Source organism: Epargyreus clarus, unplaced genomic scaffold, assembly GCF_041222505.1.
Source record: "Epargyreus clarus isolate Ecla_fem2 unplaced genomic scaffold, WU_Ecla_fem_2.2 ptg000026l, whole genome shotgun sequence".
Classification (NCBI taxonomy): Eukaryota; Metazoa; Arthropoda; class Insecta; order Lepidoptera; family Hesperiidae; genus Epargyreus; species Epargyreus clarus.
In genome coordinates this window covers 13,965,466-13,989,808 of record NW_027332233.1, presented here as the reverse complement: position 1 = coordinate 13,989,808, position 24,343 = coordinate 13,965,466, and the positions used below count along the sequence as shown (strand labels likewise).

Genomic DNA, 24,343 nt, shown 5'->3' with positions numbered 1-24,343 from the left:
CCCATGTACACGTTTGTGTTTCGCTTTTCACATATCAAGGGATATGGGTCAGAGAATAACATGGATGATTCCTATGGAATAGTGTAAGTAATTATTATTGTCTCCTACATCAAAGGACAATGCCCATGAAAGTATGGACCGCCGTCCAGAGTTGCATCAAATTGAAACTTGTTATGGACGATGTATAATTAACCAAATACTACCACCAATAATTATTTTTTAGATCAGTACCCGGGTTCTGAAGTTATTTACCGAAATGTTACATAAACTCAAAATCGAAAATATCCGACGATAGATTGATGGTCGGTTTTAACTGATAGTAGGTACCTATAATGTAGTTCGATTAACATATTCCATTTACTTTTAAAGGTAGTAGGTAAAACAACCTAAAATAATCCTAAAAACCTAAAATAATGAATTCCGAGTATAAAATACCGCCATTTTAATTTTTAAGAACAACAATCAACATTTCGTCTTATTTTATCTTAAATGGAACCCCCCTGTTCAAAGAAACTATTCTGATCGACAAACTATGTAAAAAAAACAATAAATAATTTTAATATTACTTTCATTTTGACGCATGACAAAAATCAGTACCAAGAATGGGCATTCTCCTTTATATTTTAAAGAAGTTTCATTATAGTCCACTAATTCGAATTTTAGTGTATGTTTCTGAAGAAAGCTTGACCAATTTAGGTACTTAGTGACGAAAATAAATATGTAAAAGATTTTTTTATTAATTAAATAATAATGCTATTTTATAGTTAAAATTTTTAAAGATACAAATTTACAATTACAGTTATTTGTATGTCATATCATATTTTTTACGCCAGCGAAGCCGCGAGTTCTGCTAGTGGTATCATAATTACAATCATTGTATGATTATGTACATGAGCAGCATGACTTTGAAGCATGACTTTGAAGAACGGTACTAAAATATAAATCGCTTGTAATAAAGATAATAAGAAAGAAACACGTATAATGGTACTTAAATATATAAGGCTTTAAATATAGATAACGCTTTCTTCTCATCGTCCCACACTACGATATTTCCTATGTTGCAGTTGACATGATATACAAAATGACGAATATATAAATACCAAGGCTCAGAACTCAGAACTAACCAGGAAACGGACTCGGACCCAGTTCGTATCAAACCGTGTATATCTTGAGGGTGGCGGGCAAGATATGATATGGGTGTTTAGTATGCGATTCTAGTTGAAATGTTGAACTAGTGACTAGTGAGCCGTTTTGACCCACTAGTTCAACTCATGAAAACCTTTACACACAGTTGAACAAAATATATTAGTGTTGAGCACTACATCCGCCCAAAAGCTAGATAGCAAATTATAATGTGAGTCGTCATATAAAACTAATAACGTGCTTGTAAAGATTATATTTTGTTAGTTGTTGTTTGATAGTATCCATCCGCGGGGATGTTTTTATGACATACTAGCTGACCCGGCACACGTTCTGTTGCCATATAAATAAAAAAAATGTTAAGGGTGAACAACCCTTAATAAGGGGTACGTCACTTAGGGGTATGGAAAATAGATAGTAGCCCATTCTCAGATCTACTGAATATACATATAACATTTGGTGAAAATCGGTAAAGTTTAAGAAGAGTACGGTAACTAATATTGTGACACGAGAATTTTATATATAAGATTTATTGCGTTTTTTACTGTCATTTAAAACTGAGTATATATTATGTGTATGTCAATGTTCATTAATTTTTTCATGTGTTCTTGTACTTAATCTGTTGGGAGTATAAATTATCATGAGGTTGAATATATCCTTCGTTAAACCATACATATTCGACGGCATTGAAAACATGGTAGAAAAAACTTTTCAAGAAAAAATAAAAAACGTTTAAACTTGAATAACGCTCAAAAATAATAAATAGGTATATATAATGTATAATTAAATAAAATGTAATGAAAATATCTTTTTCTTAGTAGGTATATTTACATAAAAAAAAATTATAAATGACTTGCACGAAATTCATGAAAACCATTTATTTTTTACTCTTGTGAAATTTATGTGACTAGTTAACAGTAATGTGCCATTATATGTTTACTCGAGTCATAATATATCTTACAATATTAAAAAGCTTAGTGGAATGTTATAGGTACTATTATTATTCAGAATATTTGCTTCTTTTTTTAAATTATAGGTATACTGGATTACGTGGTTGTTAGCAGCTGATTTTCTGCAATTTATTGTAATTTTAGAGTTAATGTATATTAGTGTTAGTAATATTAAGTGTATTATTTCTGTGCAATAATTTAAATAATTGATATAATACGTATATTTTGAGCATTCATAAAACAAATTGAGGAGGTACTTGATATCCTAAATAAACGAAAAATGCAATAAAAACCATAGACATGTATTGTGAGAGACATTGGAAAACCCATCGTTAATAGAATTATTGCTATGAAGATATGACTCGCTAGTTAACATTATGATACGATTGCATATTATGTAAGTAATTGAACATAAATATTATTAATCTTATTTATTTGTCAGATAGTAGAGTTTATCAATAGAGAATAATCATGGGTCAATGCAGACGTTCTTCAAATCGATCATCACTTCCACACTCCTACAGAAAAGTATCCATATTATATATATTTCAAAATGAAAAAAAAAACATTTTGATTCAAAATATAATATTTACAAAATTCGTTGTAACAGTCAGTAATCTACCAATATTATGCATGTATAAATACCTACTTAATTACTAAATAATCGCCCGTCACAATGGTCGAAATTCAATTAAAATTCAGGTACTTAATAAATATAGGCGTTGAATAGATAACATCTTTCCTTTGTGATGCCCGTATATTTGTGATGATTGTGAATCCCAAACACGCGTGGTGATATCCCTTCTAGAAGAACCTTAAACCTACAAGTGTTAAATATATACAAATATATTTATTATACTATACAAAAATAAATGTTGGTACTAACAACTTTGCCACTTATCGAATCCATAAAAAATGTAGGTACTGTAAAGTTATAGCCATTCGTCGATACTCACTAAATTTCATCCATGTCAGGGATTAGCATGTACAAACAGTATGAACCACCTGTGTCACCATAATCTGTCATAGCGCAGACGAGACCATAGTGATGAGTCAGATCCATCACAAATTGGTAACTTCAAAGTGTGTTGTGACCTCTCGCTTTTATTTTGGAATGATAAATTGGATTCTGAATATATGACGAATCTCAAGACCGATTGATTGGAGGTTGGACACCGTTGTAAAAGATTTAGTGCGGTCCAAATCTTTCCGTGGTCGTCCGTAGGGGTGGGTATCCGCTATAAGATTATATGAACATTTTTTCAGACTGCTTTAGTGACCAGCACTCTCAAAGCCCTGGAGATGATGAGAAAGGATATGGGCGGCAAAGGAGGGACTATCATCAATATATCATCGATTGCTGCTCTTCATCAAGACACACTACTGCCAGTTTACTTCGGCACTAAAAGCGCAGTTTTGCAGTTCAGCAATTGTCTTGGGGTGAGAGTAGCATAATCTTGAAAATAAATGAGGGTCGCCATACAAAAAGTGCTACTTTTCGGCGTATTTCGTTTTATCTATTAAACCGAAATAGGTAGACTGTTCAAATTTTGACAATGCATTTATTTCTAGGGCTGTTATGTTAACAAATACTAAAAATAATAAAAACATAGGTGGCATGGAACCCTCCGCGTGCGAATCCACTTGCATTTGGCTAATTATTATTATTATGTTTCCAGCTACCTGGATACTATACAAGAACAGGTGTCCGTATTATAACAGTTTGTTTTGGCGCTACCGACACGGGACTCCTGTCTACAGAAAAGTTGGGAAGTTTCGACAAGGAAAACGAGCGAGAACTAAAGGAGTCTCTCAGGGCGTACAAGCTCCAAAGGTAATTTTGTTATTGGCAAAATTATAGAAAATATTTATGTATAGTTATTATAAATAAAAAAGTAAAAAAATGGAGAATAATATAATTATAGGAAAAGATTTTGAAATGTTTAAGTGCCGTATTATTATGCCGTTGTATTCAGAAAATTATTATTCCGGATACATACTAGATTTAGACGACGCCATAAAATTAATTTGAATTCAAAAATGTATACTATACTTTTTTATTCGAATTAATATTGCTTTTAAGTGTCTCCAAGGTTAATGGTTTTTCTAAGATTGTAATTGATGCTGATTATGACACCGCTACTCAAGATACAAACATGTTGTTACTAGGACTAAACGGAGAAGGAAAGAATTTACTAGAATTTTGTGTCCTGGTTGTCTTTCTATTCTACAGGACGAAATCAGTTTGCTCTGGATCAACCTGTCACCTATTTTTGCCCAGTGCTAGGCGCTGCTGTGTTCTGTTTTGAAAAGGGATTTTACGGGAGACATACTTTTCGAAGGCATTCCAACTTAGTTTTTAGGGGTAGCAGTGCATCTGTGGCGGAGCTCACATAGCAATCTAATAGAGGGTTACAGATGTCCATTGGCAAGCAGCCACTTACCATCAGGTGGACTGCAAGCTCGTTTGCTACTACTATGTTATATAAAATGATATTTATAAAACCGTCTCTATGTATTTCAGTCCTGAATCGGCGGCTCGTGGAGTCATCGATGCCTACAAGCAAGGTGAAAGTGGTTCCTCCTGGCTCGCGACCCACGACGAGCCGGTAAAGGACATCACTACCACAGTCAAGAAGGCCTACGATCTTCTGTCTGCTCATGTGTTTTATTAAAAAACTGTGTTCTCCTGATGGTCGATTCCACCATTATCGATATAGATTTTTTATTGCTAACGTTAAATCTTACAAACGTTTTTTCTTACGTCCGTTTTAATACTCAATCTACTCAAATATCACACTCTAATAGTCAAACATTTAATAGATATTAATAATAACGGTATTCGTCTAATTATATAAAAGGTAATTCTATACTATTTGGCGATATTTTTTCTATGTAGCTATAATATAATAAGTTACACACTATAATTATATATTTATGTAAATGGTTTTAGATATATTAACATTGATGGGCATTAAAATTGCTTTGGTAACCTATCTGTGTTTCATTAAATATTCGGAAACTATTAATAGCTAATGTTCTTCTTAAAATACTTACTTCTAAATAGCTAATAATAAAGATGGACATAGTATGTGGACAAACCGCATTGCAATGACCTTCAGCCCTCAAAGGTCATGCAAAGGTGATAGACCCCTTTCGTAAATATTTTTGGCGCTTTTTTTAATTTACCCTTTTGCTACACTACCGCCATACTAATTTAACAATTTTCGACGGACACTTTTACACATAATAATTTGCTAAGTACGAGTCGTACTCTCACATGGACGCTTCCGACCCACCAAATGTTCATTATTTTTATTTTTGGAATATACAGTGTCGATATAAATGTAGCAAGTAACGCCATCTATTCGAAGTTCTTTTTTTTATAGAGTCCTGTGACAGTCGTACAGACAGCGGAGGCTTAGTAATATAGTACCCAAAGGGTTCCGATTTAACCCTTTGGGGACGGAACCCTAAAAATTGTACACCTTACCTCTCTACAGTCCATGCACGAATGTAATACAACTTTTATCTATTTTTGTCTGTCCTCCTTTTTGTATGCAATATATAGTATTGGAAACCTGAATTTAATCCCTTAGTAATTTCCTACAAAATTTACGGGAAAAAACGAAACAACACTATTTTAGACCATCTAATTATATAACCGGAAATAATAATATGACACAAGCATAATTATTATTAGAATAGTAATAATAATTATGCTTGTGCAAGTTTTAATGAATGACAACAACCGCCTTCAAATTAAGCAGTAGCAAAGTTGCCTAAGTGGGTAAAGTTTACCAACTAATTACAACAAATTTTTGAAACAAAATTTTGTAATTATCAAAATATGTTTTATAAAATTGTGTAATTTTATATTTTTTACCTCATAGCATAGATGTATTACCTAATGTCATTGCCTCATAGGTATGGCCATATCCACTAATTGTCTGATTTATTGTACTTATATTATGCTGAAAGTAAAATCTTTTTTCCAAATATTGCTGTCAGTGGCCTGATGTATTGCCTTGCTAGTGTCTCCATTTGGTGTGGTTCTTTACCTTCTACTTTGCGTCTCACCAATAGCTTTACAAGGTTGTCATTATTCCTTCGGATTATTTGATCGCAATATTTAAATATATGGTGCTTGCTTAATCGCTGGTAACGCTCGAAATGTAATTATTTAAAGATGGATACGTTGGTTATCATTTCATTTACAAAATTTATCGGGCTGGAGATCAAATATCCTTTGCATATCAGATCGATATGATGAACATTTTATAATGCTATAATTACTATCATGATAGCAAGTTTTGATATGATATTATCTTTATAAGATAACTTTTTATTAGGCGTTATATATAATGATACAAAACCTATTGAATTTCTTAGATAAAAATTAGAAAAAAATAGAAATATTTCTTACTTCGCAAATCTGTTTTAATACGCTTTTATTAGCTTGGGTTGTATCTATGTATGTAACGGAATCTTTGAGCTCAATTTTCACCAATTTCCACAAATGATTAGTTTAAAACCTTGCACACGTATCGCAGACTGATGACAATGCAATAATTTGATAACAGTTTCCCATTATCCTTATTAGATGATATAATAGTTATAAACCGTTATAACTATATATAGTTATTAAATATTCTTTATTGTCTATAGTATTATCGCAAAGACTACGAAGTCATTGCTACTTTACATTTATATAATTTACTAGCTGACCCGGCAAACTTTGTACTGCCTCAAAATCTATTTATCAAATATATTTCATATTCATATAAAATATAGCCTATGTTACTCGTAGATAATGTAGCTTTCGAATGGTGAAAGAATTTTAAAAATCGGTCCAGTAGTTTTTGATCCTATTCATTACAACCAAACAAACAAACAAAGTTTTCCTCTTTATAATATTAGTGTAGACAAACATTTTCAACTACCTATTACAAAATCATAAAATACGTATGCTTACGTAAACATTGGAATTAGAACTTACTATTTTACAAAAAAAGATCACTGACGTAACCATCTAAAATAAGTGAATCAAAGATCCCATATCGCCCGAGCTTTCGTCGTAACGTGTTCAAAAACCTGGTCAAGCAGAAATTTATATACAAAAGGAAATGATCATATATCTATCAGATCATGTTTCTAGTGATATAGACGGCACAAGCAAACAGACTTTATATTATCTATAGTATGTATGATTAAGGAAGAAGTAGAACTGTAAACATAGAACGTACATCTCTATTATCAATTACCGTGATCGTTATTATTGACTCCTCTTGCAAACTTGCCATTGTCGTCGCCTTGGCCATTACCTTGGTGCACTATGTAGGTACAAAAGAACACTAAGGAATTTGTGAATAATCTGAGCAACTTATTGCCCGGACATTATCATTCTGTTTTATTCCGCCAACGCGGATAGTACAATATAAAATCAGTGATCGCCTAATGTATGTAAAAATATAGAATTATCTTATCAATGTAATTGTAAATATTGCTAGTTGAGTAACCGATAGAAGCAGTTTTCGTTTCAAAAGAATGTTCGAAGTTAAGGATAAAGTAGTTTTGATTACTGGAGGTGCGGCCGGCATTGGTGCCAGTGTTGTAAGGGCTTTGCTGGATGAAGGGATAAAGGTACGTCTCCAAAATTTGAGCCTCATAAAATTCTAACGCCCCATACAAAAGATGTAAACGCAATTATCGGAATATTTAAATGATTATATTAACATTTATATTAAATTTGAGCATGTCCTGTGACTTTTTTGATGCATAAAAAAGTAACAAAACAAGTTCTTAGTTTTTGTATATGCGATCATTATGAAAAAACTAAGATGTTAATATTAAATTATATTTTAATATCAGGATTACGTACACGTGCCTTTGTTGTGTGATTTTTTGACGTTTATAAGAGGACAAAGAAAATACGTTTATAGTTAGTTCTTCCTATTATAGTCCATTAACAGATACCTACTAGGCTTATTTGTCTAAAGGAAAATTCTAGACATGGTCAGTTATGTATAAATTTCTTATAATTAATAACACACGACAGAACCTTCTCGAAGACCTGTTTTAAAGATCTTCCTGGACCTAGAATCGGTGATTTAAGTAGAATCCGATCAGCTTATTGCAAATTACAAATTATAAATAAGAAGAAAAAACAATTATTTGCACTACAATGCGATAAAAGAATATAAAACTCGAGAAAAAATATAAAATTAAACTTGAATGCTTAAAAATATAGGTTACTAGATGACCCTGTGACCTTCGTATCGCCAAAAATGATTAGATTCTAACTCTTTGTAACGGAATATCTGTACCCTGTTTACCTGACTTCACGTTTAAAAAATGTAACTTTTTTTTAATCTAAATTAAAACAGTTACAATTTCTAATCAATGAGTTTATAAGATTTAGTTAATCCATTGTAAAACGACTTTTCGCGCATAGGTACATCCTTTTATTGATTCTGTAAAATATTATACCTACAATATGTTCTGAACTAGTCGACTAAATAACATACTATAAAAAGCAAATGTTATTTTGGATAAGGATTAATTTTTGATAGGTATCTTTTTGATAGGTATAGGGTTTAATACCCATCGAAACATGCACTTAAGGTTTTGATTATTTTTAAAATATAGAAAGAGTAATTATGGGCACCTATACGAACATTTTATATACTACATGTTATTCCCTCAATTTAGACGAATCCAAAGATAACTTATATTATATTAGAATCCGTTTGTCCCAAGCAATGACACATACATACTTATACACGTAAGTACGTTCTAAAAAAACATTACCTTCTAGTCGGGTAACTATTACAGAATTTATTACTTTAAATATTAATTATTATTATATTATTTTAATACAAAAGGTTTTGACAGGCATGCGCCTTAGGAATACCGATTTGCGTGTGTGTAATGTGTACCTATGTATGAGACCGTGATTGTAGACATGTAAGTCAGAGTGAGAATGTTTGTAAGGCCCTTGCCACACATAAACAAATATTTGAAAAAAATGTGCTCACACATTTGAACACTTATTTGTTTAAACTTTTAAGCTGTCACTCATATCATGGTTTCCTAGCAACTGGACTTGGCGCATGTGTAGCAGGCTCCGCGCATATTTGAAGTTTGAACGCTTTGATGTGCGCCTAAAAACCGACACCAAATGGCAAAGTGCAAATATTTGAAGCAAGCTTAGACCAACTACTCAAATACCTTGCTTCACTGTCCTCAAACATGTGCTCAAATATGTGTTCAAATATTTGTGCTATGTCTGACACGGGCCTAATGTTTATTAGTAGAAGAAATAAAGATGTGAAGAGTATTTAGGTATGGAAGGTAACGAGACACTCTTTACTAAACTGAATAATCTGAAATTAATAATTATAGATATTTTTGTAAATACCTTTCGTGATAGTTATAATCAAGTAATTAACGTTTGTTATCAAATGTTACTTATCTTATCTTCACAAGAATTAATATTTGTGAGGATTATATCTTCTACTTGATTAGGAAGCATCGTTAAAGTAGCTAAGTAAAGATTACTGATGTTTTATAAATACAGTAACGTACGATGACAAAACCATAGTCCATAACCATGATTTAAAAGTCTAATAAATAAACTACCGACGAAATATTTAGGTTAATAAAATTCAGTAATATTAGGTGAAGTGTTATTTATCTTTGATAAAACGTTGATATCCTTTTTTGTACTTATTAACGTTTTAAGTCAGACGTAACTTTATGGGTAGGTACAGCTTCGGGTGCATTCATACTTGAACACGGATTTTAAATTTTATCCGTTTATGCCTTGATATTTTTTTGAGAAAACGTACCCTGATTACGTCCATGCTTTTCCTTTTTTTTAAATATAGGAGTAGCAGACGAGCATACAGTCCACCTGATGGTTAAGTGGTTACTGCCGCCCATGTACATCTATAATGAACCCCAGTTAGGATTAGATATTCCTACCTGAGGTCGGCCACAGATACGCCGCTACCCCTGAGGACTAAGCTGGAACGCCTCGGAAAAGTCTGTCTCCCTTACCACACCCTTCAAACCGGAACACAGCAGCGCCTAACACTGCTGTTATTAGGTAGAAATAGGTGTGATTCCTTTGTGACCTCGAGTAACTAGGATCCTTATTCTCATCACTTCATTAAGCTAAGAAAAACGTTAAAAATACTTCTTTCGACCTTTTTTTGTTAACTGATTTTCTTATTTGGCTTTACTAAGTCCCTATTTAGACAAGTTTTTTTGGTCGTAAATAAATAAATCTATAATGATTATTTTTAAATTTCAACTTCAAGTAGATAAATATTAGATTGAGGAGTTTATTTTTATTACAATTATAACAAGAAATATACTTAAATTTGTATACAATTGAATTTCTAATCCTAACACTAATTGAAAATACTAAATATATGTGCAAGGTCGACTCGTACATGTCAATTATTTTATTACATATTTGTGTTATATTTAGATTCCACATTCTGTCCACAGCATATCACAATATTGGACATATCTGAAGAAAATGGAGTAGCATTTCAAAAGGAATTGAACAGGAAATATGGAAATAAAGCTCTGTTTATGAAATGTGATATTTCCCAAGAAGATCAACTGCTCAACGCTTTCGAAACAGTTGCAAAAGAGCAAGGATACATAGACGTTGTTATTAACAATGCCGGAGTTTTCAATGATAAAGTATACGCTAAAGAAGTTGACATTAACTTGGTAAGTTAAATTGTTGCTATTTATAAGGTGACAAGACGTGTCTTAAGGCGTTTCGTTACGCCCGCGGGTGGGAAATATAAAATCATTCCAAAAAAATTTAACACTCGATCGCATTTTTAACACGCTTTTATTAGCTTGGGTTGTATCTGTGTATGTATGTATGTAGCGGAAACTTTGAGCTCAATTCGCCAATTTCCACAACTTTGATTAATTTGAAACTTTGCACACATATCAAGGACCGATGACAATGCAATATTTTGATGATTTCCCAATTCATGAGTTTGTCACAGATTAAAAAATGAAAAATAAATAATAATTAAAAAAAAACTTTAAACACGTATTTATTGCTAATCGAACTTTTTAGTTCTACTAAAACTACTACTACTACTACTAGTAGTTCTACTAAAACTACTAGTTTGTAGTTTTTACAAGAAAATCATTTTTAATTCAATTCAGACTAAAAAGAGAGGCTTGATATTTTCAATTTAAAAATCATCCTATTGGCAAATATTTATGAGAGAATAGTTATGAACTGCAGTAAAAGGCACCCCACGCTTTTATATTTCAATAAAAAAATATTTTCTAGTTTTTAGTTCAATTAGCAATAAAAGCGTGTTTTTTTTTACTTTTATTTATTTTCCAATTTCACGAGGACCATAGATACAATAATAACAACAACAACAACAACAAATACTCTTTATTTGTACACCATATAAGATACATATAACACAATAAATGAGATAGCGTACAAAAAGGCGGCCTTATCACTTAGAAGCGATTTCTTCCAGATAACCTTTGCGATGGAGTTAAAGACATATGAGATTGTAAGAAGGTAGGGTGTACACATACAGAAAGTATATATATAAATACATAACAGAAAGGTCCTGTGTCAATGGCGTAACATAGGTAAGAAGGGAAACATAAGAAGGAAATATGTTATGAGGAAGAAAGGATAAGAAGTAAGAAGAAAACCAAATCAAAGCTGCAAGTAATAAGCCTTGACTTGGTTCTTAAAAATATATAAGGAACTGGATAGACGGATAGATTTAGGAAGGGAATTCCAAAGGCGGACAGCAACAACGGTAAAGGATTTTTTGTAGAAAGAGGAGGAGTGTATAGGAGTGCTGAGGACAAGGTTATTTGTGGAACTTAAGGAGCGGTCATGGGTTAAGTGGAGGCAATTTGCGGCACCCAGGACAAGCACTGATCCATATGCAGGCCTAGGTTTTTTACCTGGCTGCTGAAGGGAATAGCCACATTGTCCAAGGTGAGAGATGGAAGCGCAGACCTATTAATTTTAGCTACCAGCCTAGAACTACCGACAATTATAGCTTGAGATTTCTCAGCATTTAATTTTAATTCAAATGACCTACTCCAATTCGAAATACAAGTAAGATCCGATTGGTAGAATGTGTCGTATGATGTAAATTATTTAAAGATGTTTTCTGATAAATTTGTAGATCATCTGCATACAGATGGTAGAGAGAAGAGAGATTGAGATTTATAGAATTTATGAAGATAGAAAAAAGCAAAGGAGACAACACGCCACCTTGTGGGACACCGGCTCCAGTACTAGTCCAATTAGAGAAAGACTCTTTAACTTGGACACGTTGCCGGCGTCCAAACAAGTAACTGCGAAACCATTCAATCGCTGTCGGAGATACGTTAAGAGAACGAAGAACTCCCAACAAGATGTCGAAGTCAACGGTGTTGAACGCATTACTGAAGTCCAGCAGCGTCAACACCGTGAGCTGTTGGTTGTCCATCCCCTCCCGTATGTCATCAGTGATTTCCAGTAAAGCAGTAGCCGTACTATGACCACTACGGAATCCGGATTGCATGGGATTTAAAAGGGCATGGTTGGAGAGATAGAAATGTAGTTGTTGGTAGATAAGGCGCTCAAGGACTTTGGAGAAGAAAGGAAGTATGGAAATAGGTCTATAGTCAGAACAGGAAGTAGGTTTCAATTTTTTGGGAATAGGAATAATTTGAGCGCCTTTCCAGGGAGAGGGAAACGAGTTCTTTAGTATAGATTGGTTGAGGATAAATGATATAATAGGGACGAGTAGATCAAGGAGAGGAGTGATCATCTTACGGCTAATGCTGTCACTTCCGACTGCGTCCGAGGAAATGGAGAGTAGAGTCCTCTCAACTTCACGATCGGCAAATTGACTAAAAGAAAAAGACGGAGAATTAATAGTGGGAAAAACTGACAGATGATTTAACGTATCTTTTTAATTCTGCTTTCCATGCAAGAAGAGTTAGAGAAATGACGATTTAAATTGTCTAAGTCCAGGTCATGTGGGAGAGAGTTCTGTGTTTTCCCAACTCCTAATTTTTTGAGAAACTTCCAGACGCGGCTGGGATCTTTGTATTGCACTGATTTATGGACATGGCGTAGTTGTAAGTCTCTACACATCATGTTGCACCGATTTCTAATTGTCTTGTATTTTTCAAAACTATCATCGCTAGAATCCAACCTGTATTTCGCTTTTGCGGTGTTCTTTTTATTTATAATTGCCCTCAGTTCATCGGTCAGCCATGGAGCGGGTGGATGTCTTATTCGAACAGGACGGACAGGTGCATGCAGATCATATAAATTGATCAAAAGAGAATTGAAAATTGCCACCTGATCGTCAATATCGCTAGCTTCCTTTATGGCACTCCAATCGATTTTGGCAGCATCTTCACGGAGTTTTACTAAATCCATTCCACTAAAATTTCGCTGAAATAGAATTTTTTACTTTGCCTTTGGAGGTCGAATTTATTATGACATGTAGAGGAGGTCATGATAGGAGAACCCCTCAGCAGCACGCTGACCATATTTGCTAACATAATCAGGGGAAGAGATAATGATAAGGTCAAGCAAAGATGGGTTACTGTTAGGAAAAAAGTGTGTTGCGTTAAGGGGTAGTAAATGTAAGTTAGCGGCATCAACTATATTTCTTAATTTAACTTAGACGACCCGCGTGGCGGAGCGGTCACCATACCGGTCTGACGCGCAAGGGATTCCGGGTTCAATCCCCGGCCAGACAGATATCTAAATGATGAATTTAGATTTCTGTTTCTGGGTCTGGGTGTTTATGTATTTGTCTATGTGTGTGTCCATGGCACCTACGACACAGGGAATCCTAGTGTGGGGCTGTGAGTGTAGAAAGCGTTTATTAAAGCGTTTATTATTATTAATTTAACTGATCGGACATCCTGTTTGATTAAACAAGTATTGAAATCTCCCATAACAATTGTATGGTGAAAGAGTCGATGCTGAGAGAAGGGCTGTAAAATACACCAAGAAGCAATTTAATATGAGAGAGCTGAACTTCGATAAAAAGATGTTCAGCTGCGTTCCCAGACAAGTCCTGCGGTGATATACTGATTATTGAGAAAGGGATATGGGAACGCAGATAAATTGCAACACCGCCACCGCCCCGAACAGTGCGATCGTTTCGAATTAAATGAAATCCGGGAAGAGAATATGTAGTTGAAGGAAGACATGGCTTAAGCCATGACTCTGAAATTAGGATGGCGTGTATGTGCTGGCTATCGAATGTTGACAACATATCGGGGTAATGTGCCGGAATGCTCTGAGCGTTTATGTGAACTACGTTAAAATTTTTCAGAACGTCTGAGAAGTGAGAATCTAGAGTTTTATTTAGGGGAGGAATACTTTCAAAACTGTGGTCGCTATTTGAGCCATCAGAGGCAGAAGAAAAGGAAAAATAATGTTCGCCACAGTCCTCTAATACCATTTTAGTAGGTACAAACTAACCAAGTACTAATTTAAAGTTTGTATGTATATAACAATAATTATAAGTTAAGTTTATAAAATAATTATTTCTTTAACCCCTACCCACCAGCTGTATGAAAAGAAAGATAAAAGAAAAAACAAATAGAATAATGTTATCGTCGTTAATAAGAAGCTTGGATATTAACGATATCACATTTTTATAACGTTACATTAAAGTAATAAGTGACTCATTTAATACTACAGTTTAAAAACAGATGCGGGTAGGTGAAGTGGGGACGACACCATGGCGACGCTCGAATTAACAGAGAGCGACATTCTGGTCGGAGACTTCAGCAAGAACAGTCGAATAACGGAGATACTTGTGTAGTTATAATACTTCTAATCACTAGTGTGAACTTACTTACGTATAATTGTTATATCGTTACTCTGTACCGTTTATGTGACTATATTATTACATGACTTCAAGACCTTCAAGATGACTTTGATTTCATCAGAAGTGTACAGAACAGAAGAACCCGCTCACAATCATGGACGATGGACATGGCGATGGACATGGCGATTCGTAAGTACGAACATACTTGACACAGGAATAAAAACCGTGAGTTAAAACATTATTTTGTCATATGTGAATTCATCTTGGTAGAATAAGTAAAAATGGGGGTAGATGAATGTCGTTGATGTAAGGGCAAACTCATTTGAATTAAGAACATGGATAGATTGAGACTAGTAATTCAATGAGATGTTAATACCCTCTGAAAATGATATACTTAAATTTTGTGAACAAACTTTACTCTTATCAAATTACTTGTTAACATTGTAAACTGAGGTGTTTACTTCAAAATAAGTGCATTTTCTGTGAAGAAGTGTCTAAAAGTAATTTTGCAAGGCAGTTCTTGTGGTAAATCTGTCCATTTGGTTAAAGTCTGTGGTGTAAAAAGTAAATCCTAATTGTTCTAAAGTTACACCTACTTTGAAATATATAGAAATACACGTACTTATGAAAATATTTTAAGGATCTTTAATCTTAAATGTTAGGCTTTATAGATATGGGAACCTAATGGTTGTTAATATAGGCTAATGTACGCCAGAAATTGCATACAGGTTAGATTTGAATTTATTTTTGATAACTTTTAATGTTTCAAACTGGGTTTACGTATATGCGTTTGTTATTATTTTATGGAAGGGACTATGCGGTAGCAACAAACGCAGTTACAGAGTACAGTATACCTACTAGATATAAGTGACACGTTAATTAAGTTGCAAAATTTTGATTATTCATAATTGTACAGAAATGTATAATATCTACGTGGTACATATTTAACTGACTGCAAATAAGTATCACGACCACCGTATTGAGTGGCTGAGAGTACCCACGAGGGAAATGGTAAATGAGTTTAAGGTTTATTGTTTTTTTTCGGATATTAATTGACTATATTTAAAAATAAACTTGCATTCACATCTACATTGTTCACATTTTCATTTTATAAATCAATGAAATTTTCCTTTTGATTTCATATACTTGATACGTAATTGTTATGAAAGAAGCATACGTACGTTGCCAAATTTAGCTTTCCATCAATTCTAGGCGAACTCACGCAGTACTGTGTACTACTATGTTTTGACTCCCATTAAGTATAAATGCACATTAGTTAATGATCTATAAGAAAACAGAGAAACTTATGCGCAGCGGTCTTTGGAATATTATATATAAAAAAAAATCTCACATTTTACTTCTGACTGACTCACTTATACAGAATATTAAATGTCTGTTTTAAATTTAGTATGCAACGTTTCGTTTTGTATTAATATTCTTTACATCTCGTAATTTTAAACCTTTAAATTTGAATTTAAATTTGACACATTACACGTCCTTTTGGTTTGAAAATTGGGCACTATCAAATACTGGTAAATGAAGTTTGTACCTTAAACGTTGAGACGCTTAGACTATCGATATTATCAATTATGTGAGCCACTTACGAAATGATAAACGGGATCCACTTTGTATGGGATTCAGAATAAATAATTTTAAGTAAAATAATAATAATAAATTGATGCTTTTATAACTAGAGCTTAGTTCTATTTACAAGTTACAGCAATTAAGTTATTATACGTATTAAGTGAGAAACGGTCACTGAAGCCTACATACATTTAGATAGTCTTTTGTATACCATATTTAAAATGAGTCTTGCCTGCGACTTTGTTCATGTGGATTCAGAATATAATTTGAATTGCATTTTTAAAACGAGTCTTGCCTGCGACTTTGTTCATGTGGATTCAAAATATAATTTGAATTATACAATGCCCTCTGTCAAGATCACGGATAACGTTGGTAATATGGAATTCCCATTACCTGGTCATGTAATGTTTAAAAAAAATGTATACTTTTGATATCAACTTCGTAGTTTTGGTTTTAATGCATTTTCAAACATACAAACCGACAGACAATTTTTTTTCTTTTTCAAATATATTCGATGTAAACACGTGAAGATTTCATTCTTATTATATGTATATCAGATCCAAATGAATAATAATGTTGTTTAATAATATAGTCAAATAAAACATAGGTACATTTCGATGGCATTTTCTTATACAATAATTTACTTTTCATATAAATTTCATACGGTTCACAATTGCGTCATGTCTAGGTTTTCTCTATAGAAACATCGAGCGTCTCCTTGAGAGTGTTGGTTGTAAATGATACATATTATATTAACATAATCTATACAGATATTACGCACTAATATATTTTTTATTACAAACTATATAAAAGTCAGGTGAAGCCGAGGCGTTTGAAATATATATAATAAATATGAATTGTTTGGTAATAAGGTGTATCGTAAGATAGTTTGACTAACTGTTTGTTTGGCTGGCTGGTATAAAATCATGATCAACTTTAAAAGACCTTTTTCAGGTCATAGAAATTTTAGGTTGTGATTGATAAGGAGCCACATGTTATGTAAAACAGTTATAGTTTTAAATCTGACGATCCTGATGAGACAAAATTACAATTGGACAAGATTATTAAAATCATGTCATGTCATAAGTATTTCAAAATTTTTAAATAAATCTGACCGTTCAAATTAAGTAAAAATCGAATTCAAATATTCCGTTACATACATACAGGTCAAGTTAATAAAAGCGTGGCAAAAATAAAAGCGTGTTTTAAAAAAAAAATCTTTTATCAGTTGTAGACATAAATAAGTATAGTTAAATAATGGCCGGTTTCTGAGGTCATTTTTCTTGGTAGGTAGTTTACGAGTATGTATTTAATAACACTACCCGTTTGATAACTACGAAAAAAAAATCCGCTTCCGAGGAATTCAATGTAAGACAAGGTCTGTTTAAACTCCGTTTAGATTAACGGACCATTTTAATGTGTTTATTCTTTCCATAACGTTATTTGATTTTTTTTTTTAAAAAACGACGTTTTACGTAAAGTCTACTAATCTTCCTTAGTATAATGCATAACTTTAACAATAAAATAGCCCAAACTATAACTTCCTTATGGGAATCTTAATTTAAAACTTTTGGTGAAATAAAAAAAAAGTTAAGTAGTTAAGCTTATTACACAATTGACAAGTATGTCGCTGACGTGAACGCATGGGTCCTTTGCTTTGTTAATTTAATTATTATTCATGTAATAGTATGTATTATTATAACTGAATAAGTGAATATAAATTCAATTTAATGTAATGAAATTTCTTTCTGACTTTCAAAAGTGGGTTATGTGGCCCTACTTTGAAAGAAATAATTTGAATTTGTGATAAATAACGTAAAAATTTGGGTTCATACAACTTATTACGTGTTATATTGTGTGAAATTCATGGTTTGTTTACCATTATTTAGTCTTTAACTTTGATATAATTCATTTCAAATATAAACGATATATTATTATTTTGATACTGCTTCATCAGTTGATAAAAGACGTACGTTGGAAAGGCAACTATTTGTATAAAATAACATTGTAATAATTAAAAGAAGTACTAAGTAGTAATAAAATAATGTTATAATAGTATTTTGAGTCGCACAGATTCATTTAGTGGCCAACTATAGATCTATCTATCTATCAGTATAACAGTTATTGAACAGGTTGTTGAGCATTCCGAAACGGACTAATAAGATAAACGTCGTTATTCTGATGCGTAACTTTATCGAATCAATAGTTGTTGGAGATTTAACTATTGGACTTAGAATCCAGGCATAAGTAAAGTGGGCAGTTAGATGTTGTCATTACTGTAGGTGTAGGAAACTTTGTGGTTTGATTTTTATTTATCTGGAGTTAAGATGGATTAGTGCAGATGCCTCTAGCAATGTGATATTCACGGGTGTCTCTTGGTGATGCATATGGTTGGGTTGACCCAAGGCATCGAGTACCTGGAAGACATTAAGTGAATGTTGCATTTTTGGAGTAAATTTGAGTTGAGCACTGGCCGAATGTTATCGTAAACAAGGTACAAAAACTGCGGTGATACATGACTAGAGTGATCCTATATGAACATCACCTAGTTATAACCGTGTTTTTTATTATTTAACAATGGTCTAATGCATTCGCTTCAATACCTGTCGCGCATATGACATTTATGTAAAGAGTCCTTATGAACTATGCTTGCAACAGAAATCCGTGGTGAACACTGTTGGGGCAGATTTATAACCTAGGTAATACACAACTAGTGTGATTCTATATGAACATCACCTAGTTTAAGCCTTGGTTCGGATCAACAGTTCGGGCCTTTTACATGCGAGTCGGTATTGCAAGAAAATGCGTATAGTTTAAGCCATGTTTTTGATAAACAGTTCGGGCCTCTTACGTGCGAGTCGGTATTACAAGAAAATGTGTAACTCTTCTGGACTTAGGCATTAAACAACTGGTTTTCTTTTGCAGCTCTTGCATCAGACCATACACGATCGAGGACGAACGTGTGAGCAGGACGGCCGAATGTTATCGTCGTTAATAAGAAGCTTGGATATTAACGATATCACATTTTTATAACGTTACATTAAAGTAATAAGTGACTCATTTAATACTACAGTTTAAAAACAGATGCGGGTAGGTGAAGTGGGGACGACACCATGGCGACGCTCGAATTAACAGAGAGCGACATTCTGGTCGGAGACTTCAGCAAGAACAGTCGAATAACGGAGATACTTGTGTAGTTATAATACTTCTAATCACTAGTGTGAACTTACTTACGTATAATTGTTATATCGTTACTCTGTACCGTTTATGTGACTATATTATTACATGACTTCAAGACCTTCAAGATGACTTTGATTTCAATAACAATTAAATAATCGACAATAAATTATTAAAACACACAGTAAGCATTATAAGAAACGATATTATATAACAATGGAGATTTAAAATAATCAAACAACAGAAAGCAGACCAATAAAAAAAAAATAGCGACATTTTATTGATGTTATTAAAAATTGACACGTCAATGGCACAATTATATGTTGATCTTTGCCTCAATGTCAATCTGACGTGCGACGTCACATCAAACACTATGACATGACAGCTTGCAATGTCAGTTTGAGAAGCAAGAATATAATAATGGCCATTATCAATCTTCAAAATATTGTAAACAAACAGGGTACGCGTACAAAGTTCGAACAGTATAACAACATTAACAAATATAGATAGTATACTACCATAAAAACTTATCTGCAGAATGAAAAATAATAAATACGGTGAAATAACATAAGAAAACAAGAACATGGAACATATTTACATCAGCGTTTCCCACTTCAGCAGGGGATTGTTAAAATCAGAAATGAGAGCACTAAGAAGATAACCACAACCACGGTGTCTTACTTCTTCGCTGCTTTCCGAGTGCGCGGCGCACCCCTGTCGTCCAGCGGCCTGTTACTCGGTGCCGGCTGCGTAGAAGAGATGTTTGTGGGAATAGCTTCCAGGTCCGCCAAGGACTCCACACGACGTCTCGAACCATCAGGTGCCAGAACGTTGATGACACCTTCCCGCGTCCAACACCTATGAATCCCAAACCGCTGTCTGGCCCGCATGAAGATGCCATGGCGATATTTAGTTAGGAATTCGGACTGCGTGACTCCGGTGCCCTTCAGTTTAGCCTTGGCAAACCACACTTGGTCCCGCATTGCAACCTCTTTAAATTTGAAAACCAGGGGCCGCGGTCTGTTTTGAGTGGGCTGGCCTAATTGATGCGACCGACTTATTGAGTCTTGTGCAATCTGAAGATTCATATTAGCAGTGACGATGTTTGCTGCAGTAATTATTGCATCCTCACCTTGTTGTTCCGGTACTCCGTGCAGCAAGATCATTTTACGCCTTCCCCTCATCTCCAAGCGGTCTACTTGACGGGCGAGAAATTCCATTTGCTTCTGCAGAGTGTCCAAGGCAGTCAGTATGAAGAGTCGGAAAGCGGTGAAGTCTGCCGACAAGGATGAAGTGGATGGCGGGAAAGAACCACTCTGCTGCAGCTGCTGTTGGAATTCTTCCATCTTGCTTGTGAACAATGTGGACATGGCTGACAGTGAACTTTGCAGTGATTCCATTTTTAATGTAGGTTAGTGCAATGTGTGTCACTAGGAAACTTGTTTTGAGTTTCAACTAAGGATGAATAGCTGGTAGGTGGGTTTATTATCACATAAGCATTAACTTTATGTAATGTTATACTATTTTAAATAAATAAAAATGTAGAGTTGCCCAAAATACGTGTCAGCTGTTTACGCTCCTACCCTCGAAAAAAAACAATAGTATGTAATAGTATAGGAGCAAAGTACCTTGGGCCATGAAAAGGTTTTATTTGAAGTAAGAAAGTTCCTAATTCAGCCTTATGTTTTTACATATTTGTAAAGAACATTATCATTTAAATTAATCAATATTATTTCAAGTTTAATGGCTTGAAAAATCAAAGTTTAATGGCTGTTAATGATTTCGTCATATTATTTTCAGACGGCTTTAATCAGAAGTACTTTCCAAGCGTGGGAGCTGATGCGCAAAGATGCAGGAGGCAGAGGAGGTACGGTTATCAACGTCGCTTCAGTTGCTGCCATATGCACTGTTCCTGTAGTTCCAGTGTATAGTGCGACTAAAAGTGCAGTTGTCAAGTTTAGTAACACACTGGGTGTAAGTATTGTCATGGTCTTTGTAAGGGAGGTAATATGGGAGCTCTAGCGGAGTAAGGATACGGTAAAATTACGAGTATGTACTATGTACTGGGAATTGACTTAGACACAAGAGAACCGTTTGTATATTATGAAATATGACAATGCCAGAATTTGCGTTAGTCTATGTTAGGTAACTTTTCAAATTATTTTATTATTAGTATTATTTTAATAAATTATTTTCATGATGTGTTATTTTTATAATATTAAGTTCTTATTTGTATAGTTACTGGCAGGTACGAATGTATGAGTAGCATGAAAAAAAAAAAGAAACGGTCTTGACGTTTGAATTGTATTTTGCGTGGGAATATAAATAAAATTGGAAATTGTATCAAGAAATTGTTTTATTCTTTTACATACGACCATCTCATTATTAGCAAACTATTATTTACAGAAATGAAGATATTGACGACCAATCTTTCCGTTTCTTTTAGGATGAAATTCACTACTCCAGAACAGGTGTTCGTATCATTGCATTATGTTTTGGTGTCACCATTACGTCATTGATAGACCCCGAAGCAATACATAGCTTTGACAAAGTAATCGAAAAGCAGATACCGGGAGTATTAGGCAATTTTAAATCGCAAACGTGAGTACCTACATAACTATATTCTTTTTTTTTGTATTTGAACTCGCGTCTATCATAAGTAATGATGGAACCTAATTTGTTTTATGTACGTTTTATATTTACCGAACTTTATTATAAGTGATTTGACAGTGATAGCCTAGAGGTTGAATCGCAGCCTCTAAATCGCGGGGTGCAAATCCCAAGCAAAGACCTCTGATTTTTAAAATGTACTTATGAACGTAGTACAAATTAATTATCACTTGCTTTATGGCGACATTGCGAGGAAACCTGCATACCTGCGAGATTTGCACTTTCACCAATTTGTACTTGGCCACCGCGATAGACTAAGGCCACTTCTCATTTTTAAAGGAGACCCGTGCCTAGCAGCACGACAGTAAGGGGTTGATAATAAACCAAAGGTCCTACTAGAGGTCGACCACGAATGCTTTGCTATCCCTGGAATAAGTAGGAACCTCGGGTGAGCATGTCTACCTTACCACACTCTTCTACCCTTTTTTATAAAAATATGGGAATAGCGGACGAGCATGCAGTCTACATGATAGTAAGTGGCTATTACCGCCCATGGACATCAATCAATCAATCAATTTTTTTTATTTCAAAATAGGTTCATTACAGAGCGTTTTTTGAATGTCAGTACAACTACGTCTGTAATCAACCCCAGGATTAGACATTCATACCTGAGGTCGGCCACAGATGCGCCACTACTTCTGAGGACTAAGCGGGAACGCCTCTGAAAAGTATGTCTCCCCTACGGCCCCTTCATCCAGTCTGTACTGGTTTGAAGGGGTTACTTGGTTTGTAACAGCGTTTAACAGTGCTGTTATGAGAAATAAAGGTTTTTCCACCTTTGTAACTAAAACACAGCAGCACTGATATTGCTTATTAATAGCACTAATTATTAATTAGGCCCAAATTATTAATTATTATTTATATTTATTGTTTATTTGTTTGTTTTATGAAGAGTCGAACAAGCAGCGCGCGGGCTAGTAGAGGTGTATAAACAGGGTGACAGCGGCAGTGTCTGGATCGTGACGAGTGGAAAACCGGCGCAAGATATAACGGAAAAATACGTACAAAGTATGGAAATTTTCAACGACGTTGTTTTGTAATAACAAAAATTGTAGTCATGCACGTTTTTTAATGTTGTCATATTTGTATGATTCCTCTAAAGAAATATTTATTTCTTATATAGGTACTTTATCAGACTGGATAAAGTTATTTTGAAAAGATGATTATCTCATGTAGGTAATGTAGTTGGTGGTTTTTTGTTACATTTACTGGATATGTTTTATTTTTTTATCAATAAAGCCGTATTATTTTAGGTGTAATTGACTTACAAATAATAAAATAATATTTGAATGATGTTCATTTTTATTTTCATATATAAGTATGTAAAAGTGGTAAAAGTGACATAAGCAAAAATATAATTGTACCGTAAAACTTATTTAAATATATATATTTCGTACTAGTACCTTAATACCTACTAAATGATAAATGAATGAAGTTTATTACTATAATAAAATAATAATAAATAAGATTTAATGACATGGTTTCTATTTACTCAGCTTGTTGAAGAGAGACATTCATAATAATTATTATCATAAACACAATATTATGTGCAAATAGTTTTAATTTGTTTTAGTACTATCTTTACATACTGTAATCCTTGGTGCATATGTCGGTGTACCTACTTACATAATAATCATACAACATTTTTTAAACTATAATTGAGTTCATATTATAATTGTTATTCTTGTTGTTTATATAAAAATATTTCTATTTTGGGAATAACAAAATAAAGTGTTTAAACTCTGTGAAACTTTTTAAACTTTTAAAAAGTAAACTCCAATCGTGCGTCGTAGCTGACACACACACTTTTTTTATTTTTGGAATTGGCCATGAACATATTTAAATCTAATCACTAATCACAAGCAGTGACTACATTTATATTGTGTTACTACTATTTTTTTTTACTTTTATTTATTTATTCTACACAAACACAGTTAACATTACAGGTCCTTC

General features: G+C 33.6%; 1 protein-coding gene across 1 annotated transcript in view; it reads left to right on the top strand.

Annotated features, from left to right (window-relative positions):
* LOC140753081 (uncharacterized) overlaps window positions 1-23,683 on the top strand; it is a 28,111-nt gene extending 4,428 nt beyond the window's left edge. The window contains exons 3-10 of the mRNA XM_073087458.1: window positions 3,357-3,530; window positions 3,770-3,924; window positions 4,615-4,757; window positions 7,606-7,733; window positions 10,608-10,838; window positions 21,521-21,694; window positions 22,167-22,321; window positions 23,283-23,683. Coding sequence (XP_072943559.1) covers window positions 3,357-3,530; window positions 3,770-3,924; window positions 4,615-4,757; window positions 7,606-7,733; window positions 10,608-10,838; window positions 21,521-21,694; window positions 22,167-22,321; window positions 23,283-23,430 — 1,308 coding nt within the window. The 3' untranslated portion in view covers window positions 23,431-23,683. The remainder of the gene's footprint in view (window positions 1-3,356; window positions 3,531-3,769; window positions 3,925-4,614; window positions 4,758-7,605; window positions 7,734-10,607; window positions 10,839-21,520; window positions 21,695-22,166; window positions 22,322-23,282) is intronic.
* The last annotated feature ends 660 nt before the right edge of the window (window positions 23,684-24,343 follow it).